The sequence below is a fragment of the Larus michahellis genome, chromosome 8 (genome assembly GCF_964199755.1).
Source record: "Larus michahellis chromosome 8, bLarMic1.1, whole genome shotgun sequence".
NCBI classification, from domain to species: domain Eukaryota; kingdom Metazoa; phylum Chordata; class Aves; order Charadriiformes; family Laridae; genus Larus; species Larus michahellis.
The window spans coordinates 46351784-46376306 of record NC_133903.1 but is presented as its reverse complement, the minus strand read 5'-3'; the positions used below and the strand labels follow the sequence as shown (position 1 = coordinate 46376306).

At 40.3% G+C, this 24523-nt stretch overlaps 1 protein-coding gene across 1 annotated transcript in view; it reads left to right on the top strand.

Moving 5' to 3' along the window:
- EIF2B3 (eukaryotic translation initiation factor 2B subunit gamma) overlaps positions 1 to 24523 on the top strand; it is a 102977-nt gene that overhangs the window by 12258 nt on the left and 66196 nt on the right. The window contains exons 4-5 of the mRNA XM_074597732.1: positions 9269 to 9428; positions 15096 to 15207. Coding sequence (XP_074453833.1) covers positions 9269 to 9428; positions 15096 to 15207 — 272 coding nt within the window. The remainder of the gene's footprint in view (positions 1 to 9268; positions 9429 to 15095; positions 15208 to 24523) is intronic.

Below are 24523 nucleotides of genomic sequence, written 5' to 3'. Positions count from 1 at the left end.
GTGTTCATTTTTGTAAATCATCCTTAATTTTCTCTACTTAAAGTATGTACAGTCGTCTTGTGTAAATAACTTACCATGCTATGTGTTGAGGAAAAATTACAGCTTCAGTAAAGGTAATCTCAAAAAAACATTTTGTGCTTTTTGTCTTTAACAACGTTTTCATGGACATGTGAAGGCAAAGAAGAGTTAAACATCCTTTATTATCAGCTCATTTTGTCAGGCATAGGAAGCCTTTCACATTAATAAGTCAAACTCAAGTTTGTAGTTTTCAAAAGTCGTTCTGTGATGAATGTTCAAAGAAATGAAAAATCTGCGTGAAATGAATTTGTGCGTCTTCTTTTATTTCCAAAGACAGAGTAAGATTTTAAGAGTGTGGGGAAAAAAGTTAGTCAGTGCCCTCTGGCTGCCGTTTTTCCTTGGTGCTGTCGGTGGAAAGGGCAAAGCCTTGTGCCACGTGTGAGCTTTGGACATGTAACTGTCACCTATGCCTGGGCGAGGATATGAAGGGTGGTGTGAAGACATCAGTGATGTCCCTGCCACCCTGGACTCCACACAACAGGAGGAGTTGTGTAGGGCTCCATTTGGTGTCCCTCAATGATGTCCTTGTTTTGAATGTTAACTCACCATCTGGTCTGATGTTGTAATAATTTTTTGCTTGTAACTTTCAATGGCCTTTCCCCATGAGGCTCAAGGCCTCCTTGGCTTCAGGTAGGCTGATACTTGCAAGGAGGCATTCACAGGCTATTTGTACATTTTTCTGGAATAACATTCCTTCCTTGCTGTCTGCAACTTTTTACTTTGTTTCTAGCCTGCATGATTTCTACTTGCGTATTTTCCCCATGGTTGGATCTTAACAGCCCTGTCCTCATAGGAGGTTGGGGCTTTTCATGGTAATTGTGGGCTGTGCAGCTATCATGGTTACCCTGTTGCAGGTGGCATTCCTCAGTGAGTATTCATTCCCTGAAAGAGAAAATGGAATTGTTTAGATTAACGGCAATTGCATGTGTTAACTGGAACTATGTACTTAGGTTATTGGGGAATGTGGGAGGGAGTAGGTGCCAAACATCAACCCATGGAGTTACTGTGTTAGACAGGGTTTTTCCCTGTGTCTGTACTTGTAGCCTGGTACAATAATGTAGCATTTGTAATAGGAAGGTTGTGCTGTGACCAGCACAGGCTGCCCCAGAGGCTGCCACTTTGCTCAGCACTGGTGAAAGCCATGGTGAAGATCAGTGGATGTGTAGGATGCTGGAATTGAGTTTTGCATTTTTGTCATATTAAGTTAACCGGGAAATCCATGTAGATTATGTAGTTTTTCTTCTTCCTCTGTTCTGTGCTGAAAAGGGAAAAAACATTGTGTAGTCAGATTTTCTTGAAGCAAATTTAGGCATTCTTCTAATAGTATAAATTCAGTTAGTTCCTCTGGGAAGATGTGGAAAATTCTGGATTGTAGACCAATAGTGCTGGAAAAAGCAGTGGAGGTCTTGAAGTTTTCATAATGTGTTTCTTACAACACTGGTTGCTGCAGACCAAATATCACTGGAAAAATTGGAGGGGTGCTAGGGGAGAAAACAGTATTGCATTGGAGATAGTACAGTAATCTGCAGTTCAAAACAGTACTTTTATGTGACATAGCATGATTTGGTTTTACAGGGGAAAAAACTCACTTGAACAAAGCTAATCAGGTTTCACGCGTGTGGACACTGGGTTCAGCGCAGACTAGCATGAAGTTGGCAGTGCCATGGAGTTGTGTTTCACAGTGAGTGGATCTGTTGGGCCTGTGCTTTGTGGAGCAGATTAGCATTTGGGGTTCCTGTTGGAGCAGAGGTGAAACTGGGTTTTGTGTAATGACTTGGTTTGACCTTGGAAAGAGTTGCACCGTGTTTTTTTGGTTTTGTTTTGTTTTGTTTTTTTAATTTAAGATCATGCTGATACTAGTTGTGGGATGGCAGAACAATTCCTGAGGACACATGGTGTATGTGTCTTGGTTTTCATTTATAGTCTGGTTTGAGACTACAAGGAACCATTATGATCCTCTAGGCTGTAAGGGAATTTGCACACAGTAATTAGCCCCAAAACTTATGGATGACTTAGTGATTGTGTTTCTGAAAGATAGCAAGTCTTTATTCATACATTCCAGTAGATGAATAGTCTATTATATCCTTTGGTATTTTATTCCAGATCATATTTATTCTCCCTTGTAAAACACTTTGCCTTTTATTTCTATGTCGAATGCTGATTTCTAGCCCCTGAATCCACTCATGCCTGCTTTTTGTTGTGTTGCTGAGAGATCATCTGCTGTGTAGGTAATTGCGGGCTGTGGGCAAAGGCCTTCTTTCTCTTCAATAAGTTGAGCCGGTTGAGCTCCATTAGGACTACTTTTTATTATTATTGTTTGTATGACTACAGCACCTGACTGCCTAAGGCTCTGCTTACATTAAGTGTTAAGCCTGGGCTTGAGCTCTGGGCTTTGGCAGCAAGCCTGCTGCGCCGCTGCTGTTGAGATTGGAGCCCGACTGCGGCGTTCTCCTTTCTGTTCATGTGAGGCAGAGTCCAAGATCAGCTGCGCAGCAGGTCTGGTAGTGCTGCCGTCCAGGTAGTCCTGGAAACCTGCCTTCCAGGAATAGGAGAGATGAGGAGGGCACCATTTATTTCTGGAGTTCTCCTGCCTATGAAGAAGGGATCTGTTATTGCAGTGTGTTAAGTCAGGGGAGAATTCAGCTTGTCAGGCTCACCTTCCATGAACTGGTGAATTCGGGGCCTGGGTTATGGGGTGCCCCCCCAAGTTTTAGCATGCATGGTTCTCGTGAGTGGTGGTGCGTACTTTCTGGATGTTTTTTAGATGGGGGAAAACCAGTCTCCTCTGTGGCATGCTTAGGATCTGGATATAAACCTAGGAGATGACACCTGAGCTCAGACAAATAAGAGAGCCTAGCAAGACAGGATAATATGTCTTGGTGTATCAGTCCCGCACCCCAGCGTACTGATAGCCTTATAATTGTCAGTTTTCTGTAAGTGTAACAGTAGCAGATTTCTTTTATTAAAAAAAAAAAAGAAAACAGCAGAGCCTAAAACCATGTCCTTTAGAAGATACAAGTAAGTAATAGAGCTGGCATCTTTTACTGACATAAGGCAGAAGTTGACTTGGTAAGTGAATGGCGAGTACAAGGGATAGGCTATTAAAAGGAGGATAAACAACTTGAGCTTGATGTGACAGAAAATGGTACCAGTGAAGAGGGTGATGTGGTTGGAGGAGGAAGCTGGGGAAATGACTTTTGGAGTACCACGTGAGTAGGACAAAATTGCATTAGTCGGAACCAGAGGAGAAAGTGGATTACAAAGCTTCTGTTCCAGACCAGAAGATTTACTGTTCAGTGTCATAATATCGAAATCCTGCTTTGAAAACATTCTTAATAAGCTTATGAACTTGTGTTCATCTCTAAACTTCTGCTTTTGGTTGCTGATAGCTGTAAATTACCTTTTTCCACCCTATGTGTCGGTTTGAGCAGTAGGTAACAAGACTTCCTCCTGGGAGGAGACAGGATGCCTTCCAGGCTTGAATATCTTTCCTGTTCCTAGCTTATATGTATGTAAATTAAAAAATATTGATTTTGGATGGTAGCGCTTGAGATACAAAGATAACCTAAAATGGTGTTTTCATTGTATGATCCCATCTGATACAGCTCATAGGATGAGCCGTATGATGGGACTGAGGTTAAGTCTCCTCCTCAGCTTCTGGCATCTTTCTTCCAGCTTTCTTTGAGAAGATAAACAGTGATGCTGACAGGTTACGTATGTGAAGGCATTCACATTGCCTTAAGATATCCTCACCTGATGAATTCAGGGCCATCCAAGAAATTAGAAGAGACTCCCTTGGCTTCCGCATTAGACTTTTCTGGTTTTGGTTGGTGTTTTTTTTTTTTTTTTTTTTTTAAATGCAAGAGAAAAGAAGCCTCTTTCACATTGCACACTGTCTTTAAAAAAAAAAACAAACCACTTTTCTTCCATCTTTTAAGGAGGAGAGGTCAGTGCTGGATTTCAGACATCCTGTGCCTCCACTGCCCTCTGTCCTTAGAAGAGTTATGAAGGTGCTGGTCTACAGCAAACTTGCTGCTCCAGGGTGAGTGCACAGTAGGTAAATGCTTCATGTCTGCTAACAAAGTACTAAATCATGATTTTCTTCTGAATCTTACTATCAAGGACATTACAAAAGCAGAGTGGGAATTCCCAGCCAAAGGCAGCCATTTCAGTTGGTAGCTAACAAGATCCTACATACATCAAAAACTAAATGAGGTTCCCTGCTCCAGTTACAGCAACAGGCATAGAGCTTCAAAGAGGTCACAGGTGTGGAAATTGGAGGACTCTTAATGGAGACAGATAAAAAGGGATTCTCTAAAGCCTTGGATGTAAGTTTCTGATCTGAGGAGTGGTGAGTAATGCAATTGCTAGGAGGTATCTCTGGCTTTGCCTGGAGCGTGCTAACAAGCAATCAAAACGCTTGCCCACAGCCAAACTGTTCTTTCCCTTTCCAGTCTTTAGAATAATAAAAGCATTACACACAAACCCCACTGTTAATGCAACATGTGGGTGAAGTTCCAGGCTATTGTGTATAAAACTCTCAGTCTTAATTCCAGCGGTAATTATAACTTGTTCCTCTCTTCCCTGTTGTATGGTGACACCGCAGGAAGTGATGCAAAGTTCTCTGTTTGTGCATGTGTTAACTTAGGCTGAGTGCAGGAACAGAGTCCGTCTAATCTCTTGATTTTTTTTTTATTTTTTTTTTATTTTCCTGTCAAGTCTCAGCTGTAATACTGTGCAATTGGAAACTCTTCACGTTTAACTTCAATGCTTTGTCTGTCTTCAGTTCTGTTAGGAGCTGGTTCTACTGCTTGTGGATATTTTGCTGCTTTTCTGTTTATAATGCAGTCTGACATTTGTTTTGCTCTTTCTCTTGAGGCTGATTTTGTTCAAATTAGAGATTTCCTTGCAACACATGTTTTCTCATTTTCTAGTCTACAGTTTTTGAGGCCCTCAGCAGTTTAGGCTATAAGGTCCTGCCCTTGTCTATACTTGATAGAAAAAAGCATTGTGAATACCACTAAAAATTCATCATTTGCTGCCAGCTATCTGTGGTAACCTTGATATCTCCTGTTTGAACAGAAGGGATCCAGCAATTATTGCTGAATATAAAAGAGTTTTTAGCGTTGCCTTTGTATGCAGGGTGTGAGAAAGTCCAAGGCTTTTTATTTATGCTGGTATATTACACCATATAATTGCATCCATCTTTTGATCTGTGGTATGAATTAGTTCCATTGAAAACATGTTTTCTATTTTTAAATTGGTTGTCTTGAACTGAGTTCTTGAAACATTCTGCTTTTTGGTCTTGTTTTTGTGTAGATTTTACATATTGTGCTGGGTTTAATATAATTGTTGACATGTTTGGTTTGAGTTTTTTTCTTTACTGTTTTTTCTCTATTTTGTATAAATCTCTTGATGTTTTGTGTTAGTGTTGTATTTATCCAGATTGAGTATGTAAATTATCTCACAATATCTAAGCATCTCACAGTTTGGAAACGTGTGATGGTGAAGTGCTGTGAGCCAGTGTTAGAAAGGGAGTGCGGAAATTTGGAGGCCTTAAGTGCCGTATTTCCAGACTTGACTGAACAGTCTGTGTTCAGCGATGGCTAAACTGGAAGCCCAGGGCTCCATCCATGGTCAGTAGGGACAGAGAAACATCTTGAAACTCAGATCATAAGTGGGATGAGCTCTGCAGGACCTTGTTTTTCTCCATTGATCAGCAGCCAAGTCTAAATTCTGAACTTAAGTGCGTAAATTGCAAATCTGAGGTTAAATGAAATTACTGAGGCCGGAGTGACTCTTCCGAGGAGTGTCATGTTCTCCTTGTCTCTTCTGTGGCTCTTGTGATGCTCACAATGAGTGTGAGCTGTGCTACCAGCAGGGTAGGTCTGCTGTCCCTATACCTGAGTAGCACTGCAGTGTTTCCTTGTGTTCCCCAACCCAAAGTCTCTTGCTGTTCTCTTTTGCTATGCTTGGTGTCTGATCTGTACAGCAGCTTCTGTGGTAGAGCCGTGGTCTGTGGTGAGGTCTCCTCTGTGACGTAAAAGTAGTAAACAAAATGGCACATATCAAGTTTGGCAGAGCAGGAAAATGCCAGAAATTCCAAGCATTTGTTTCATGCCCCGTCTGTGAGATGGTCCTCCTTGAGTTAAGACCCTTGTCTTCTCCTTCCCATGGTTGTAATGGGTGTTGAGAGTGCATTTGCACATGCATTTTTCTTCCTTTGCAGTGGTTCTGCTTGGGGTGTGTGCTTACTGGAGTTTTTTTAATCAGTTCATGTTGATTCTTATCATGTGTTTGTATAATAGTTTGGGGTTGATGTAATCATTGTTACATGTATTTCATTAAGAGATGTATGTGTGTTTGTACTTAGGTGTTTGCATAATTCATGAAGTCAAGTATGTTCACATACCCCTTGTTAGCACATGAGCGCATGTAGTAAGTACGTACTTCTCTTCTTTGTATCAGTGGCTCATTGGGAAAGGTGCACGGTATTTATTTGGCATGTATATATGTAAAAAACCCACAAGCTCTATCATTTATTTTCTTTCTTCTACACCCACCCTAAAAACGTAAAGAAAAACACACACTTCTGCTAGGATTCTAGGATAGTTTATTTTTTCATTCAGCCATTAGTTTATTCGTTCAGGAGTTGTACACTGGAAAAAAAAGTGCATCCATTAGACAGTGAGGGCTTTATTTATGAGGGGGGTGGTGTTTCAAAGGGGAGGCTGTCAAGTCCCAAAAGAGCCTTTCATGGTGTATTCTCAGCGTGCTTCTGAGGCCACTGCTCTGCTCATCAGGAGGAGAGGCAGAAATGTGGGCTTTACAGAGCAACTGTGTGTTTCACTGGTCCCTGCGCTCACTGACGTTTATTTACATATTGGGAGAGTAAATGGGTAGAACAGATGGCAACCAGACATTTGGTGGTTCTGTTCCCGTATGCTCCTCAGGGGTCTTGCATTCAGTTTTTGCAAAAAGCTTGTCCTATAGTGAGGAGAAAAAAACCCAGGAGCCTGTTCACGACTATGAAACGCTGGTTGGGTTTTTGCTATAGTGACAGATTAAAGCATTTAGTAAAATGTGAAATAATTACAAGGTTTGTTTTACAAGTCCAGATACTCATTCCTTAGGATAAGTCCATTGGTGTGTCTGTCTCTCTCTTTTTATTATTATTTCTTATTTTCGTCACTGGAGTTGCATGCATTTAGATTTGAAGCCAGCAATCTCTTCATTCTACAAACTGAGTTTGAAAAGTACGGATCTATTTATGTGGGTCTTGGATACCTTTTGGCCTTTTCTGCAAATATTGTAGCTCGTTTGTGCTATTGTAAAAACAGAATATGTGAAAATTTTGCAGGATTTTCCATAATATTTAATATGTGTTTCTTCGCTATTTAGTTATGAAGCAGGAGATTTACTTCCATACCAAGTTGGATTTTTTTTCTTACTTTCTTTGTACACACTGGAATGTTGGAGCAGGGCTGCTCCAGAGTGCTAGGCAGCTTGCTTTAGTGGTTTGGGTTGGTGGGGTTTTTTTCCAATATGTGCATGTTGTTTGTTTTAGAGAAGTGATAATTAAAGCACTTCTCCTGGGCAAAACTGTAATATAAAATACACATTTTGAGAATATGTTCAAAGGGGCGATGCGAGTCAGGTTTTGAATGTGTAAAATTCTCAACCTGCACATCGTTCCTTCCTGTAAAGCAGCCAGGTGTTTCTCAGTAAAGTGGGGAGAAATCAAATGAAAATTGAAGAGCTTGACCTTTTGCACAGCATGCCGGATCAGCAGCTCTGACAGTTTGTGACATGATGAGTTCCAATGACTTATCGGTAAACATGTGAAACTGCATAGCATTTGTAGGAGAACCTGTCAAGTAATGTAAATACCAGACCTCGATTAGTCTCACCTACAATGTGGAATCTCCTAGTATTAGATAAAGTCTGTAAAGCAAACCTTTCTATAATAATCCTTTCTGTAATTAAAAGGTCAGTGCTGAACTAGTTCACTTTGAACCAATGTTATTTTCAAAAGTAAAAGTAGAATTACTGATCCTCCATGAGTTAATCAGCTCAGGTTTTACCAAGTATTTTCTAGTGCCCTTCTTATTAAATAATGTCTTTTTAAAAGACAAAACTAGGAAGCCGCATCACACTCTGCAGGGAGGCTTACCATAGTAAATGGTAGCACAGAAAGTGAAAATGGTAAACAACAAGAAAGAAGCGCTATCTTCTTGAGACACATTTAGAAGGTTGATCATTAACAAAAAATAAAGTGGAAACTTGCTACTTTTCTGTAGGCCATGCTGCACAAATATTACGTTAGGATTAATTTAAATGAAGATAATTGCTGAACTAGTAGATTTTTGGCAGTATATTCCACAACCCACGTGAAATACAGAAAATTGTTTCTAAGTAAGAGTTTTTAGCCTGAGTGTATTGATAGTGTGCATGGTTAATGAAGCTGCTACATCTCACTCAATATGTGACAATATTTCTGTGATGTATGCAGCAGTTCTCTTAAATACCTTGTAAGGCACTTCAGAATCCTTTGAGATGAAAATTAAATACAAGCCTGTTATTAAATAGGACCTAACTTCCTCTTTTTTTTATATATATATAAAAGGTATTGCTGGTTTTAGGAAATGTATTTCTAAACTGAGCCCACCATCGCAGTGTAATTACTGAGTAAATCACATCCTAGATAGTCTTTGCTTTTTTTTCCCCCGATAAAATAACATAGTTTAAATATCTTTTCCAGTGGTTTGTAGCCAGATGCCAAGTCAGCTAAAAAAGATTTCTTCAGAAAGATTTCTTTTCTACATCATTATGTAACTAAAAGTAGCTGTTGCAGATACTGCAGAATTTCATGGCAGTCTTGAAAGCCATGGCTTCTGTGTCCTCATTCCTTCCCTTAGGAGCAGATGATGATGGTTCAGATGGTCACATATTCTTTATGGTCCAGAGCTGGATAATCATTAACCAAATAACTAATTCAGTAGCAGCAGGACTCAATAAAAGTTGAACTGGTGAAAATCAGTAACTATTTTTGGCAGATTATGGCAGACCCTGTGTTTTTTAAATTAAAGAAAAAGTTATTGGGTGTATTTGTTGTTGAGTCCTCAAATGCTAAGCCATATGTGGCTGTTTGTATCTCTGAAGGGTTTGTTTTTTTTTTTTTATTTCACAGACTGATGTCTTGGTGTTGAGCTGCGATCTGATCACAGATGTTGATTTATATAAAGTTGTGGATCTGTTTCGGACACATGATGCTACTCTCTCCATGTTGATGAAGAAAACTCATGAACCCACAGAAGTGGTACCAGGACAGAAAGGGAAAAAAAAGCCAGGTATGTAGATAAGCATACAGATATTTATTTATTAATAAATGATAGAGAAACTACTAGTATGTATGATACATTTAGTTGTCAATCCCAGAGCGAAAGAAATAAAAAAGGTACGGATACCCTATGTTTTTCCTGAGATTCCCTGCTGGGGGTGTGACTTGGTTTTTTCCAGCTCACAATTAAGTATTAGACTCATGTAATCTTGCAGGCTCTGATCCAAAGTTTACAAGAGTTAAGGGAAAAGCTCCAGGTGACTTCAGTGAGTTTTGGATCAAACCCTAGATTTTTGTTACATATGAACATTAAAACTGTTAGGTTTTTCAAGAGCACTAAGCATCAACCAGATTATAGCTGGGAATTTTACCACTGACTGTAGGGACAGCGTTAGATGGGTAGCAAATACTTCTAGAAATTCCCCCCTCTCGTGTTCTGCACAGAATTACTCTTCTGAGATCACATGCAGGAGCCTTTTGCTAGGCAAAACTCCCACTGATTTCAAGGACTTTGTTAGATGCTTATCTTGTCCCTCTTACCATAATATCTTAGTTAGTACCTTGTAATCTTTAATGTATCTATTCTCACAACACTGCTGTAAGGCAGGGCAGGGCTAGTATCCCCATTTTACTTATATGCTAAAAGTACTTAATACCATACAGTTGTTCCCATACCATACCTCTCATTTTCTTTTAATGATATCTGTTAAATTGCTGAGGCTTGATTATTGCCACTTAGTGGGTTCTGGTCCACGATTAAAGATCAGAGGCACTATAGTAATACAAATAAGAAACTGTAGCTTCAAACTGTTTGAGAGAGAAGTGAAATGCAAGCCAACAGTTGGACTGCGTGTGCATCTGAAATTGGAGCAAACGTGTTTTAAAAGAAAGCTGCCTAGACTCTCCATGAAAAGATTTTCTGGAGCAAAGTGTAAGGATAGTAGGGCTGAAATCATTTAGGACGTGGACTTGCAAACAGCTCTAAACCTCCCTGGTTTTTAAAAGGCAATCTACGTGATAGTGGCACATAAAATATTGTCAAGAGCACTACTGCAACCATGGAGTTGAGCATTCAGGTGTTGTAAACTAATGGATCTATAGTTAAACATCATAGAGCTGCCCAATACGTGAGCTCTGAGTGCACAAGGTGGGGGCAAGGAGGTCTTTGAGGATAAACAAGATCATCTGAAGACTATTCATAAAAGTAAACATATCAAATTGCACACACATTCTTAATTTGCTTGGTTTTTAATGTCTGTGTGCTTGACTTTGTGGCATTACTTTTCCTATGTGATTTGTTAAAATTAGTGTATGACTTCTCAGATCTGTAAAAGACCAAACTTAAAAACATTAAAATTCCATCATGTGGAAGTGTTTTGACACCCACAGTGTTTTTCTGTGGGGCTGGATGCTAAGGTCTCCCACTCAAAGCTGCTCTACTTGAGCTGTCTAGTAACTTGTTTCCTATGAACTGCCTCGGATGAGATATGTACCCTACCAGACTTTTTTCAGTCATTTGCTAAAATCAGGGGAGTGCTGAGACTGAGGCATTTTGGATTCTTCTCCATGTTCTGGAGAGGGGCAGTACATTTTAGGAAGCACCGGACCCTCCTACCTTTCATTCCTACTTGACTGAATGCACCCTATTGCTGTCAATGTTGTCCTAGCTCATCCCTGCCTCTCCTCCCATGCTGGCTTCTTGCCACCACTAGCCTCCATTCTTGTTCTCTTTGCTTAGTCTCCTACTTCAAGGATCCGTGTCGAGAGTCTGGCATTTCTTTCTCATATATTACTCTTTCTTTCACTACCAGTCCCATCCCCTGTTCCACTTGTGACTTCTCATCTTGACCTGCTTCATTTATCTGCCCATAGTCACCTTTTTTCTTCTCTTCTGATTCCTGTTTCAGTGGTCCAGTGTCCTTTCACAGACAGTGCCAATTTCCACCAGTTTTCAGGGACTACTGTCTCTCCCTTCCATTCCGTCTTGCAGAGTCCTTGTTTTTACGCTTTTCTTTCCCCTCACCATTGTGAGCTTATAAGTTCTATTTCCTTGTAAAAAACAGGTTGCAAAAACACAACAGATCAAGCTCTTCCCCCTGGAGCAGTCATCACAGCATGGCTGTGGAGCCTCATGGCTTGTATGCTTTGCTTGTACCAGCCGGTGGTACAGAAGACATTAGATGGCACCTGCAATTTGATCAGTTCTAGGAGCTGAGGAATTGAAACAACCTTTCCTTAAGAATGAAAATACGCAGAAATTTTTGCAGCAAAAATACAGGTCTTGAAAGAGCACGTGAAACTGCAGGTTTTTCAAAGATTTATAGTGGAGTCAGATGGCAAAAAGCACATTCCTGATACACAGGTCAGCAGCACTTACTGAGTGTCATGCTGCTTCCCCAAAGACCTGGAATACCAGAGCTTTTCAAGGGAAGGGCCACCTAACCATTTAAGCTTAGGCTTAACACTGTTGTTTGGTTTTTTTCTGTAGCTTTAGAAGTAGCTGAACTGGTTTTGCCGAAGTTTTCCAAATGTTCCTCTTAAGGCAAGTACCTGGCATTGGAAATTTCATCCAAAACAGTTAAAATTTGATGCAACTGAAGACAAGATACTAACATGGAATGTGTCAGGCAGCTTTTCATAGTATGTGGACTGTTAGCTCCTTCTCTGAATCGTGACACATATAGGTACTTGAGCTGTACTGTTCCAGTGTTAGCACTGGGCAATGGATCCTTAGTCCTGATGAGCCACTAGGTGTTTTGGCAGCTTATTTATTGTTTCACTATTCCTACAAATTCATTCATTTTTTGAAAAGGAGCAACAAGACTTTTTTTCACATATGTCAAGGAATCCGATGTAAAGTTGTTGCTTTCGGGATATTATTAAACAAGAACTATGAGATGAGGAACAGTTTTTTAATTAGCATGAATTGCAGTGTTAACCAGCTATAAATTCGTATTGATGGTTTCCTGAAATGCTTGACATAACTCATTGGCTTTTATAATTGGGGGATCATATATTGACAATAATAATCTCATTGGCTTTTTTAATTGATCAATAAGAGACCTGGCAATAAAAATAAAAAAAAAGGAAAAAAAGAAAGAAAAACCAGAGTGCTAGTGAATGGTAGTAACCCAAATAAACAGTGTATGTCAGGAATTCAGACACCCAGAATGGAGCCATGTGCTTAAAGATGACCTGCAAGGGATTGAGTGGAAAAGAGTGTCTGAACCTTTCTGTGTATAAAGAAAGGCAGAAAAGATGGTGACTCTTTCCTGCTTGTTTTTCTTGTCTTGAAAGCAGCAGGCATGTCATCGCTGGTGTTCCCTGTGTTTGCCAGAAGACCTCTTGGTGGTCTTGCAGACTGCATCGTGTGAATTCTCTCCCTTTAATTGAAGGGGTGGGAATACTGAATCTTTAACAAAGGTGTCCTTTTCCCACGTGTCAATTAATTATGTTTGATTAGAAAGCATTTTAGAAAATCTGACTGAAAATTATTTCTTCTCATCACCGAATTGCTGAACTTCCATTCTCTTGTGATGTCATGATTTCTTTGGGTTATTAAAGCCCTCAGAATTGATGGGGATCTAATTTCTAAGGTAATTAATAAATTGCAATAGCTGTGTCAAATCATTTATCTATTGTGAGGAGGCAAGACGCATCCTGCATTCCATTTTTATACTTTAAACATTTTTTTTTAGTTACCATCACTGCAGCTTTAACATTTTTCTCATACTTCCCTTGCAGAGATTTTGTAAACGAGTTACGTATTCATTCTTCCATTTATTTTTTTCCTCACTAAGTAATGCCAGTGTGGTTTGAAAGAGGACTCTTGTATCTCTGGGTAATTGATTTTAGTAGTAGGTTTTGTCTTTTCTAATTACACAAGTAGTACTATTTATTGCTAGTGTACAGGGAAAAACCTGACCTGGCATCCACTACCAAAAAAAATAGCGCGCTCAGATGGTTTCACTGTCTGTTTCTTCCCTATCCATACGAGCAAGAGAAACCAGTTTAGTGACAGTTATGTACTTGGTCCTGTTTTCATCAAGTTTCCCCCTTTTTCTTATTGCATAGAGCTTTGCTATAGCAGTGTCATATGTTACATCACTGTAAAACAGTCTGGAGGTGGACAGCCACGACCTGAACTTTGAGGGAAGTGTTGGTACCTTGGTGGAGGAAAACTGGCCACTGCTGTGTTTCTAGCCTGTCAGGAGAGCCTGGTTAGGTGGCAGTGGCGATGATCAGTTAGCCCCTAATCTCAAAACTTCATCACTCTCCTTAGCATGAGAATCGACACTGCTTTCAAGACTTATTTCTGAGTTTTTACAGCAAGTGAGCTTTATGCAAATTCTACTTAATTTGTCATAGTGTTACATGTTCAGGCCTATTTTTGTACTACTTTGCTGTGTGATTAATTTCTGAGAGGGGATGGGGGGGGATTTCTGAAGAGGGTATGCTTGATCACTTGGATCAAAGGCTGCCAGTAGGAGAACTTTCAACAGCTGTGTAGATTTGACTGTATTTTGATAGTGGTTATTGCTATGGTAACTCTGAAGGAACAGATATAAGGAAAACAAGAGACAAGGCTAAACTGGGGAAAACAGGGTTAAAAAGAGTTTGTCTGAGAAAAGATCTTAGAGAATCAGCTACTTATAGGGCATGCTGTTACTCCAACGTGGTTAAAGGCTTAGAATTTAAGAGATTGAATATTTGCCAGTTTGGCCCAAAATAATAGTATTTAGTGGGAGAACATAGATTTTTGTTAGAACTGTACCATGGCTTTCTTGTACAGTCTGTGTTCCTGTAAAGACCAGTGTCTAGTTGCCACCAGAGTGGTGGAACATACTATGAAGTGCAAGTTAGAATAAACTGCCACCTCTGTATTCAGATGTTGTGGAAAACTGTTCAAGAATAAATGCTTTACATTTCAGTAGACCAAAGTCACTGTTGATGCACAGTCACTGATTGCAGGAGATGGGGATTGCCCCGGTAATACACGTGACTATTAGGTACTCTCTTGGTTGGCAGTTTTATAAATAGGTATTTAAACTAAGTGAACCCACCCAGAAACATCAATGGTAGGAGTCCTAGAATCTATACTTTATGTGTGTTTGGGTATGTGATTTAGGTTTCCTATCGCTATCAGTATTTATCTGAAATAAGAGATGAGTTGCAAAATAGTTATGTCGTAACTGAAATCAATCCTCTCCAGACCACCACATTCTAATGTGGAGTGATTTATGATGAGGAAGAAGCAGTGGATTTTGAAGAACTCTCTGCTTGCCTTGGGTTTGTTGCGTAAATTCAGCTCGCAGATTTGTTGGTTTTGGGGTGGTTTTTTTGTTATTGTTTTTTGGTTGGGTTTTTTTAGGAAAAAAAAAAAAAGAAGAGAGAGAAGGAAAGCACAGCTCAAGATGGAGTATCAGGACCTGTAGTTGGCATCTTCATTAAAAGGATACAAAAAGCTTGCACGGCCAATGTTTTGAAAGTCAGGATATACATCAGCTACCCTGACTGAAAAAAATTAATAAATGTTGTGGATAAATTTTGCAAATGCGTTGATTTGCTGGATTAGTCTGAAAGCTAGTATTTTGGGGATGGTTGGTGGTCCCGTTTGTCTTTCCAGCCTGCATTAAGCCAGGGTTATATAATGATTGTGTTTGATTTTCTACTTCAGTGGAGCAGCGCGACTTCATTGGAGTGGATGACACAGGAAAAAGGTTGCTCTTCATGGCTAATGAAGCTGACTTGGATGAAGAACTTGTCATTAAAAGATCCATCCTTCAGAAGTAAGCTTATGAGTCCTTGTAATAGAAACTGAACTTGTAATGGGGGGAAATAACTGTGGACTAGGAATGATGGTTAAAGACAAAGTAGGATGAGAAGGGAAGAGGAAAAGCAGCTTTTGCAATATTCAGGAAACAGTATTTTATTATTCATTACATCATGACAACCAGTTGATAGGCTTGTCTGATACCTTTATTGTGAAAAATTCCAGAGAAAGAAAAGGAATGGGTGAAAAGGTAACTCTCCTAGAAACGAAGACAGTGTTGCTATAGTTCAGATACAGTTTAGATTCAGAGAGTCAGAAGTGGTAGGCCTATGTCTGTAAATGAAATGCTAGTCTCAATGGCCGAGTCCCAAATGGATTTACAGAGTATCTGGGAGAGGCTCTCAGGATTTCATGACACTCTTCTGCATACAAGGCACAAACCCTCAGCTGTCTTTCCAGGCCCCAAACGGTTCATTAGAGAATCCATGTTATATCCACCATTAAACTGCACTGGGGAATTGGATGATTTTATTAAATACACCAGACTAGCAGAGCTTCTCGCACAGCTTAATTCGTATCCATCAGTAGAAGAAGGAAAGATGGCTTGTTGTTCTTTACGCTCTTCTGTACAGTGATTTTAGTTTTCTCGGACACACACTGGTTGACATGTTCTGTGGAAAGCTCTGCCTGCTCCTTGAGAGGCCAGCCTTTGTAGTCTGTCCCAGCCTGACAGACTTTCACCTCTGTGAGATTAGACACCTGCAGGGCAGCCATCTGAGAGATGGGAAATTCATCCATGTGGACCTTGTAAGTCAAGGATGTGGACATCTGGGGTCTGCCCTCAGATAATCTCTTCTGTGAAAATGCTTCTGGTGTGTGCTGCGGGCCACAGCTAGGTGTAATTTTGCCTTGAACATCCCACTATGAGATCTGAGGGGAGGTGCTGTGGGCCTGTGGAAAGATGACCTCTCTTCTGCCGGAGTTTAAGGATTACCCTAGAAGGAAGGTGGTCAAGAGTGAGCCATGTGTTAAATGCTGTGATGGAAAAAGCCTGTCCCAGCGTGTTCCCACTGGTTCTCTCCTGGGTTTTTCTTGGGCATGGCAGGGACTAAGCTGCAGACAAGCCTTCTGTACATACATAGCAGCTGATCTGCATAGTTTAGGAAATTCAGCACTGTCGCATTCTGTGTTTTTGTGCAAATGAAGACTAATAGATCTGTTTTGGGCTAGGGAGGAATATTTTATCTGCTGTTAGTCACGGGCTTGTCTTTATGGCTTTCTCCTAGCACTAGTGGGTGGCTATGATATAACGACTCAGAAATTGCTGTAACATGTGTGATCTTAGTTGACCTCTGATTTTACAGGTTCATCTAACCAGAGGATTCTCATTCCTGTTACCCTATAGGTAAATTAATCAGGCTTTATCCTGCAGGCCAAACTTTGCTTTCAGGAACACCTGTTCAGTTACATTGTCTTCAGCAGATCTTCTTGAGCATAACTGTTTGGGATGATATACAGATGGGATAAAAATCTGTATGTCTCACTGTCTTTCTTACATTTCCATATGCACAGCTATCAAAGCTAATGTAAAGTGTTAACCGCCCTCCAAGTAAAGCCCACAGATGATTGGATAGTCTAGAAGCACAGAGAGAAGATCTGCTAAGTGTTAAAAAGAAGAAAAAAAAATAAGAAAAAGATGCTTTGAAGCGTTAGGCAGAAGCATTGGGCCAGTATCCACCTGGGTGAGACTCTGACATCTGAAACTGCCTGCTGTGGATGCTCATGCGCTCTCTTTGTTGTATAGCTGCCATCTTGGAGAAGCTCTGAGGGAAGCAAAATAGTATATGGAAATTGCAAAATATTTTCAAATGAGGCAATTCCAGGGTAGGAACAACTGTGGGAGCTCTAGGAAGACAAAGTGTTGGCAGCTAATGGTGTTTTAACCACTGTGTTGTCTAGACCTGCTCAAGCCCTGACTTTCTCATGTAAGAAACAAAAGCGACGCTTAAAATGAACTTTGAAGTTTGTTTTTTTTTAATACATCATAGTAAAGCAGGGAGGGGGGAGGGGGGAAAGAGCAAGCCCAATCTCGTTTTTCTTCATGGATCACTTAAAGTGACTGACTTTCAGCTACCATCTTGGCTGTTTCTTGATCTCTCAACTTTGTTTTGATGAAATAACAGACTTTGTGGCAAGATGGGAGAATTTCCGGTGCACTCATTTGTTCCTCTGTAAAATACAATAGACATCTCGAGGGTGTTGCTTTTGTGTGTTTTGCTTTTAATGGTCCCTTTGAAGGGCTATGGTGGTCTTGTTACATGAACTCTAGAACTCCTTCAGTGCTTGTTTTGCTCTTCAGATCCTTTTCTTTTTCTATTTTCTTTTTTGTCTCCCTTTTTAAGGAGGGGAGTGCAGCGAGGGACAGGGGAGGGAGTGGTGAAAGGAATGGGAAAGGAAGATGAACTTTTCTTTAAAGCTAGGAATCCTGTTACTGGTAAAAATCTAGATCCCTTACAGAAATGGTTCAAAGGACCTTTGGCTTCCCCTCCTCACAGGAGGGAAGTTGTGTTGACAAAACATCCAAAGCTGTAGAACGCTAATTTAAATCCTTGAAGAAAAACCTTTTTCCTGACCTTTGCCTTCTTCCTATCATTGGATTTCACGCTCTTCACTTTCCTGCCATAAAAAAGCAGCTGGTGGGGAGGGACAGGGGAAAACACACATTCTCCTGAGTACCTGTTGAGTATTAAATATTTATTTGCTCTTGACTCAGGCATTTTGTAATAATGAAAGTGTTAGAGAATGAAACGTTTTAATAGGATTTCTAAGTTCATGGTAACCTGTAATTCTCTTTCTCAGTTTGGCTAGGATTTCTTTTCCAGATTTGTTGTTTTGATTTGTTTTGGGGATTTTGTGAGTTGTGGATAGCCGTTTTGGTTTCAAGAATGCCTCTCCTTGTTACACCACAGAAAGGAGTCTGGATTTTTCTCGTTTGCTTGCCAGAGCAAATCTGTCAAAGCTTTCCATTCAGCTGTTAAAATTGTCCTTCCACATCAACCCCCCCCCCCCCCCCCCCCGCCCCGTGCTGTTAATCACCCTGATGCCTGATGACAAGTCCCACAGGTAGCATCCTCCCTCCAGTAAACAAGTGCAAAACAGTATCAAATACATTCATCCAGGCACGTTTTTGTGTGCATCAGGATGGGCCAGGAAACAAATTTATTGGTGGTGCCTAGAGAGACTAATGCTGCTGGGGAAAGCTTTTTCAAGGAAATGGTTCCCTGTTTGGGTAATGAGAGCTTATAAAAAGCCCTGAACAGCCTGTGCATGTCATTCACTTTGGCAAATAGCTGCAAGATGAGATACTAGAATGAAAGAAATACAGTTTGGGGAAGTTTCAGAGCCAGCTTAGGGCCTTTTGAAGAGAAAAAAAATAGTTATGTGCTCATCCCTGGAGCCTGGTTTTGCCAGTGACATCTCTCTGACTTCGGTCTTGGCAGGATGAAGGAGTGAGGAAATGATGAGAATTCCATAGCTGCTGCCTTTGCTTTCGGAGAGGGCAAAGGTATTTGTTTTCAAAGCACGATTACAATGGATGGGGAGCTTTTTGCTCCACCTCTGATATTTATGGTCATGCAAAGTGAGACAGTAAAAGACACCTGTTAGAGCAGGTCTAAATTTGGAGCATTTCCTTTTAAGATCTTGTGGGCTGTGTAAGGGTGAGTTCAGCCTTCGTGGGTGTTCTGTCTGCACAGACACAGGTGCAGGGCTTCTCCTAGAGAATATGTTAATAAATCACCATGACAATTCCAGCTACTTATTACCTCATGTACCTCTGTGCTTCAGACAGAAAGGAATACCTCATCTATAAATATATGCAGTACTAACATTAGTAACCTTGAAGTAACAATGCAGATCTGTTTTTAAGATATTTTAATAAAAAGAGGGGGGTAAGATGGGAGAGTTTTGGTTGTTTTTTTTTTTCCTTCCTTTTCCCCTTGCATCATGAGAGTAAAAATGAATGGTGTAGTATAATTTTAAAAGTCAGCGTTGCCAAGTGGGTAGGTAATGGGAGTTCAGGAATAGCTTTGATACACTTGATTTCCTTTCTGTTGCCTTGGGGTATTGCCTTATTTTTTTTCTGCTGATAATTTGTTTTAAATAAGTGGATAATATATAAACACACTGCAACTTCCTTAGTGTTTCTGTTCTCTGAAACTGCCCTCCTTGGCAAATTGGCATCTGAAATACTCTGCCACTTCTGTGGTGGTTCTTTTGCATTTTTTTTTCTTTTAAATGAGAAATGCTGGGAATGGCACAGGTATAGGCAGATACTCCACTGTGTAAAGCTTCCTAAACTAGATAGATCGTGGGCAGATGTTCTCTTCCAGATCCAGCTGTGCTGCTGAAGGGGGCTACCAGCTCCAGCTTGCCCCCAGCTGGGTGTCTGATCAAGTACGTTGTAAGCCACGTTGTCAAAATGAGTTGTGTTACTTTTAATAGATTAAACAGCAGGACTTTGATAACTTGGTTTGTTTTACTTTGTGCATTAGGGAGTGGTCCCCACAAGCAGTGCCACTGGTAGGGAAGGGAGGGATGCAATAACCCAGGTTAGTAGGAAAATCTTGAGGAGCAACTCAGGGCAGACCAGGGAACAAACACCCTTTGCTGGACTCAGCTGTCTACAGGATGAATATACATGTGGTGTTCCTGTGATGGGGACGTGGGTAGTTTTCACTATTAGCAAACTTTTGTTACTAAGTTTCCTTTGCATTCATGACATATTTTGAGGAATGGTATGGAAAAATGTTGGATATTTCTTGTTTTTCTCTATAATGTGACTTTTAGAAAGTGAGGCATAGATCTTCATGTCTTTCCTGTTAGTTCAGATCTGCTCTTTCCATAAATAAAAGTAACATTTTCTGACCAGCATCCAGAAAATAAGTCAGGTTCTTTTTGGTTTCTCCATCACAAAAATAGAAATTGTATGCGTTGATTTAGGTAATAATCCTTTTGCAGATGCCCAATCCAGAAGAGAATCTGATTCCCCTTCCCAGAACTGAATTGGTTTCACAGTACTAGTAGGAATTTAGTAAGTTGTAAAAAGTTATTTTAGCCAGTAAAGCAAGCGGATCTGACTCTGAATCAAAACAGGAGAACTAGGTCTATTGAATAAGAGGGTGTGATTTTTACACACTAACTTCTCAGACTATAACCACACTTTAAAAATGTTGGTGTATCTTTAATCATATTTCTTTACAAAAGAGGATTTTGCTGAACGTTTCAGAAAAATATATTGTCCCGTGAGTTGTTTTTTGAGCCATGACTTGGGAGTAGGGGTTCTCAAGATGCCCTTGGAGGTCTTGCGTGCCTGTTCAGAAGTTTCTCAGTTCACTAAGAGTAGCCGCTGTAACTAAAAGACATTCATTTTTCTCAGAAAGTTTGCCCCTTTTATTTTGCATTTAAACTTTGTTCAACTTGCTCTGCTTTTTCTGTAAATACGTTGGGGATGAGTGTAGCCTTCAACTTCAGAAATGGAGTATTTTTAAAACGATTTATTGTTTCTAAAATGGATGTAGCTAAATACAAGGAAAACATCTTAATTTTGTGCTTTTATGTTATACTTGTACAATAAACATGAACATACTATCAAAGCAGTTAATGAGATGTTGACTTTATATTTTAAAGAACTTACTGCTATTAGTGATTTTAATACTGTTGCTTCCACAGGATTTTGTTGTGTTTTGCTGCTGCTGTGTTATTTTATTCATTCAGTGGGGGGGTTGAAAGGAATGTGCAGCATATCCAGGTCCTATTTATAAAAGAAAGGTCATGCCATGTCTTGACAGCTTGTACAGGTAAGAGGTCATGAATCTTAGAGTCTGGAATATTAGCAAGGACTTCTATTGAATGTAGCTATAGAAAGACCTATTGGCAATGGATTTAATTTTACTGCAAGATTCCTGCCAGCGTTACAGTGCGCATAAGACTAAAAGCAGAGAGCATGAGGCTCGGCATTTGGTTTCTAATCGTCAGTAAATGTGTGTTGTGCGGATTGTCATTAGTCATCTGTCTGTCTGTCTGCTGCTGCGGTCTCAGACCAGCACTTAGCCTGTGATTCGGTTTTACTTTTCAGAGGTTTCAAAGGAGGAAGAACTGACTGTATTGCTTGGACACCCTCGAGTCCATGTGACTTGGTAAATGCAGTGCTCTCGATGAGTCATCAGGTTGGACAATGCTGAAGTTGAATCTCATTGTTACTCTAAGCCAGGCTCGGGTCTTGAAAAGATGACAAATGGTCTGTTCATTTTAGAAAGATATCTTAATGCTTTAATACAGTTGCCACTGTGTATTTTTTAGCAACGCTGTGAGTTAGTTTATTTCACAAAGGAGATGGGAAATGCAGCCATCACTGGTTGTTTTTGTGACGTATTTACCCCAATTGATCCAGATGTAACCTGTGTGATCTAAAAGTTCCTCTGAATGGTCTGGTTAGGGGAGAGACGCAGAATGATCAATTATTCGTTTTCAACGTATGTTTTCAGCCATAGTGTGTATTCAGTGTAGCTGCCTGTTGAAATTTTAGGGTTTCAGCTTATGTCTGGCGATCCCAGAATGACCAGTACGCAACAGAGGGGCACAGGCTCTTTTTTGTGTGGTTGGGATGGGACAGAGAAATAAAAAAAAGCCAAAGGTCAGAGGAGTTATCCCTGCTTGTGCGAGCGCTGTCAGGCTCTCCCGTACCACATGTCCACCATGTGTTCCTCATCAGCGGGATGTGGAACTCCATGACGCAGAGCAGACTGGAATGCAGAGTTAGTTAACACCCGCCGTTGGGGAATTTATCAGCCAATGTGGAATATGGGGGGGAGGAAACAGCCTAGTTTAAAGCAAAGTAAGGGTGAAATGAGGCATGTGACTGTTCCTCTTCAGTTAAAAGGTCTGATTCTGCTTGGGGCTAAGGTCCTGGCTCCCGAACCCAGCCAAAGCTTGTGGTTCCCTTACCGTTTTGTGTTACTGTTTTGGGTTTTTTTTAATCCTTTAAATGTCATGCTTAGCAGAACCTTTTTGCAGTGGGCTGAAGGGAAATACCTTTGGGATTTTTGCAAGGAACCGTTCATCTAGTTTATTCTAAGAAAACAGGACTTTGAAGAGCCTTTCCTTCATCCTGGTCATTGAGATCCCAAATCGCTAACTTGCAGGGATACATAAAAGTGATAGCCTCTCCATTAAAATTAGCTACACTAGGTATCAACTGAACTGTAGTTGCATAATATTTTTAGTGCTGATTTATTACACTTACTTCATGGCTACTGTGAACTCTAACCTGGATGATTTATTGTGATGTTTAGCACTGCTAAGAATATTGTGAAAGTCACAATGGAAAGAGTCAGAATATACAATTAGCTGGTTGAAGGTATATGTGTGCCCACGATCCTTATTGGGTTTGCATTCTACTTTACTCACAGCAAATATATATCTTTCAAAATGTTTCCATTCATTCAGAATACAATGCTGAATTCCCTCTTGAATAGCTGTTGTGTGGTTCTCCCCAAACAGTATTGTGCTGGCAGTTTCTGGAATTACACAGGAAATGAAGAGCATAGCAAACTTTCCTTTCTCTTGCTAAGACATGCTTCCCGGGAGTTCTTCCAGTAGATCGAGTAAATAGCAGAGATCGATTCCTAAGGGCAGCATGTCCTCTATGTTTCTACTTTGAGAAATCCTGTGTTTCTCTGGCTTTAAATCCTTCATTTCTCCATCAATTTTATTGCACCATTTCCCCAGCTAGAGAAGATTAGATAGAGATTCCTTTTACAAGCAGTAAAACTTCTTATCCACTTGTCTTAGAGATTTCTTATAAGACTCTCTCCTTCCCCGGTCACCAAATAGGAAATACTCTCCTGGGGATTAAGAAGAGATGGCTATTAGACCTTGATATGTGAACCGGCAATGCAGAATGCTCTACCTTGCACAGTTACTCCTTATAAGTTTAACTTTTATGTACCTGCACACCTGCATATTGGCCAGCAATAGCTGTTGGTATTAGTTGTGTCAATCATCTTGAAATCCTTTAACTTTTTAAAAAAACATGTCGGGGGCGGTATTCATAATTCAGGTTAGTGGAAGCTCGAGATTTTGAAATATCTGGGTCTGTCAATACAGAGAAATTGAAAAAGGAATAATTTAGGGCCTTCAGACAGAAAGAATTTGGCTGATGGACTTTAATTAAACTCCGAGGGTTGGAAGCAAACCAGTAAGAAAGCAAGGGAAATTCAAGTTAAAGCTCAACTTCTAGTTTTTCTGCATATAAATCCTCCAGCAGCTGGTGATATTTGCAAGAACACAAGGGGCTGTCTTTCAGTATTCCCTTTGATTTTATTTTTTTTTCCCCTTTGCTTTATTATTCCCAAGGTGTAGCATTAAATATCATTTCAGAGGCCATGTGCGACCCTAACTTCTCTGTCCCATCTCTATGGTACGTCTGTTCATACATGTATGTATATATGTGTAATATATAGTTTATATATAGCTTTGTTCACTAACATATGGGTACAGCATTTCTAGAACTAGGTATTTATTTTTTTGTCTTCCCCCCGCCCCCGATTAGCTACAACGTTTCTGAAAATACCTCTGAAATTCCCACTTCTGTGACTTTGAGCCTTAGCCAGGTAGAATCGTAATAACAGAATCGCGGCCAGCAGTGCCATAAATTTCAACTAAAGTACTGGGCAAGAAGGCTGATTTCTGTTTGTACTGTTGTTAGAGATATTTATGCAGGGCAGGTCTTTCAGCAAGTGTGATTATTTTCAGAGAGGCCCTCTCTCCATTCTTGCATTAGAATGTGCTGGGGATGTGTGCGGGGAATGGCACCTGACAAACAGCAGCCAGACACAAGGAATAAAATCCCCTGGGGAAAGAGACTTCTCATTATGGCCATTTTTCACTTCTAAGGCCACTTGAAAAATATTGTTCTTCAGGTAGATCTCTTCCCTAGATCCCTGGGTTAGCATTTGGGTGCCTGCCATTTTCCCAGACCAAGGAGCTACTGAAGACTTAAGCTTTTCAAGTAGGAAAGTATGCAAGCGCATATTTTGCAGCACCAGATGCTATTGAAAGAATAATGGACCCTTCCCGCATTCAACTCCATTCTTCTTGCACTCGCTCTCAGACCTCTGGAGCCACTGTGCTAGCAAATGATTACATTCTGTTTCTCTTCCGTAACTCTTTCTAATCTTCCTAAACAAAATGTTAATTGAGACGTTGATTTATACAATTTAGATTCCTGTGCTAAGTCACTGTAGTTAAAAGTAGCCTCTGGCTAGTGAGGG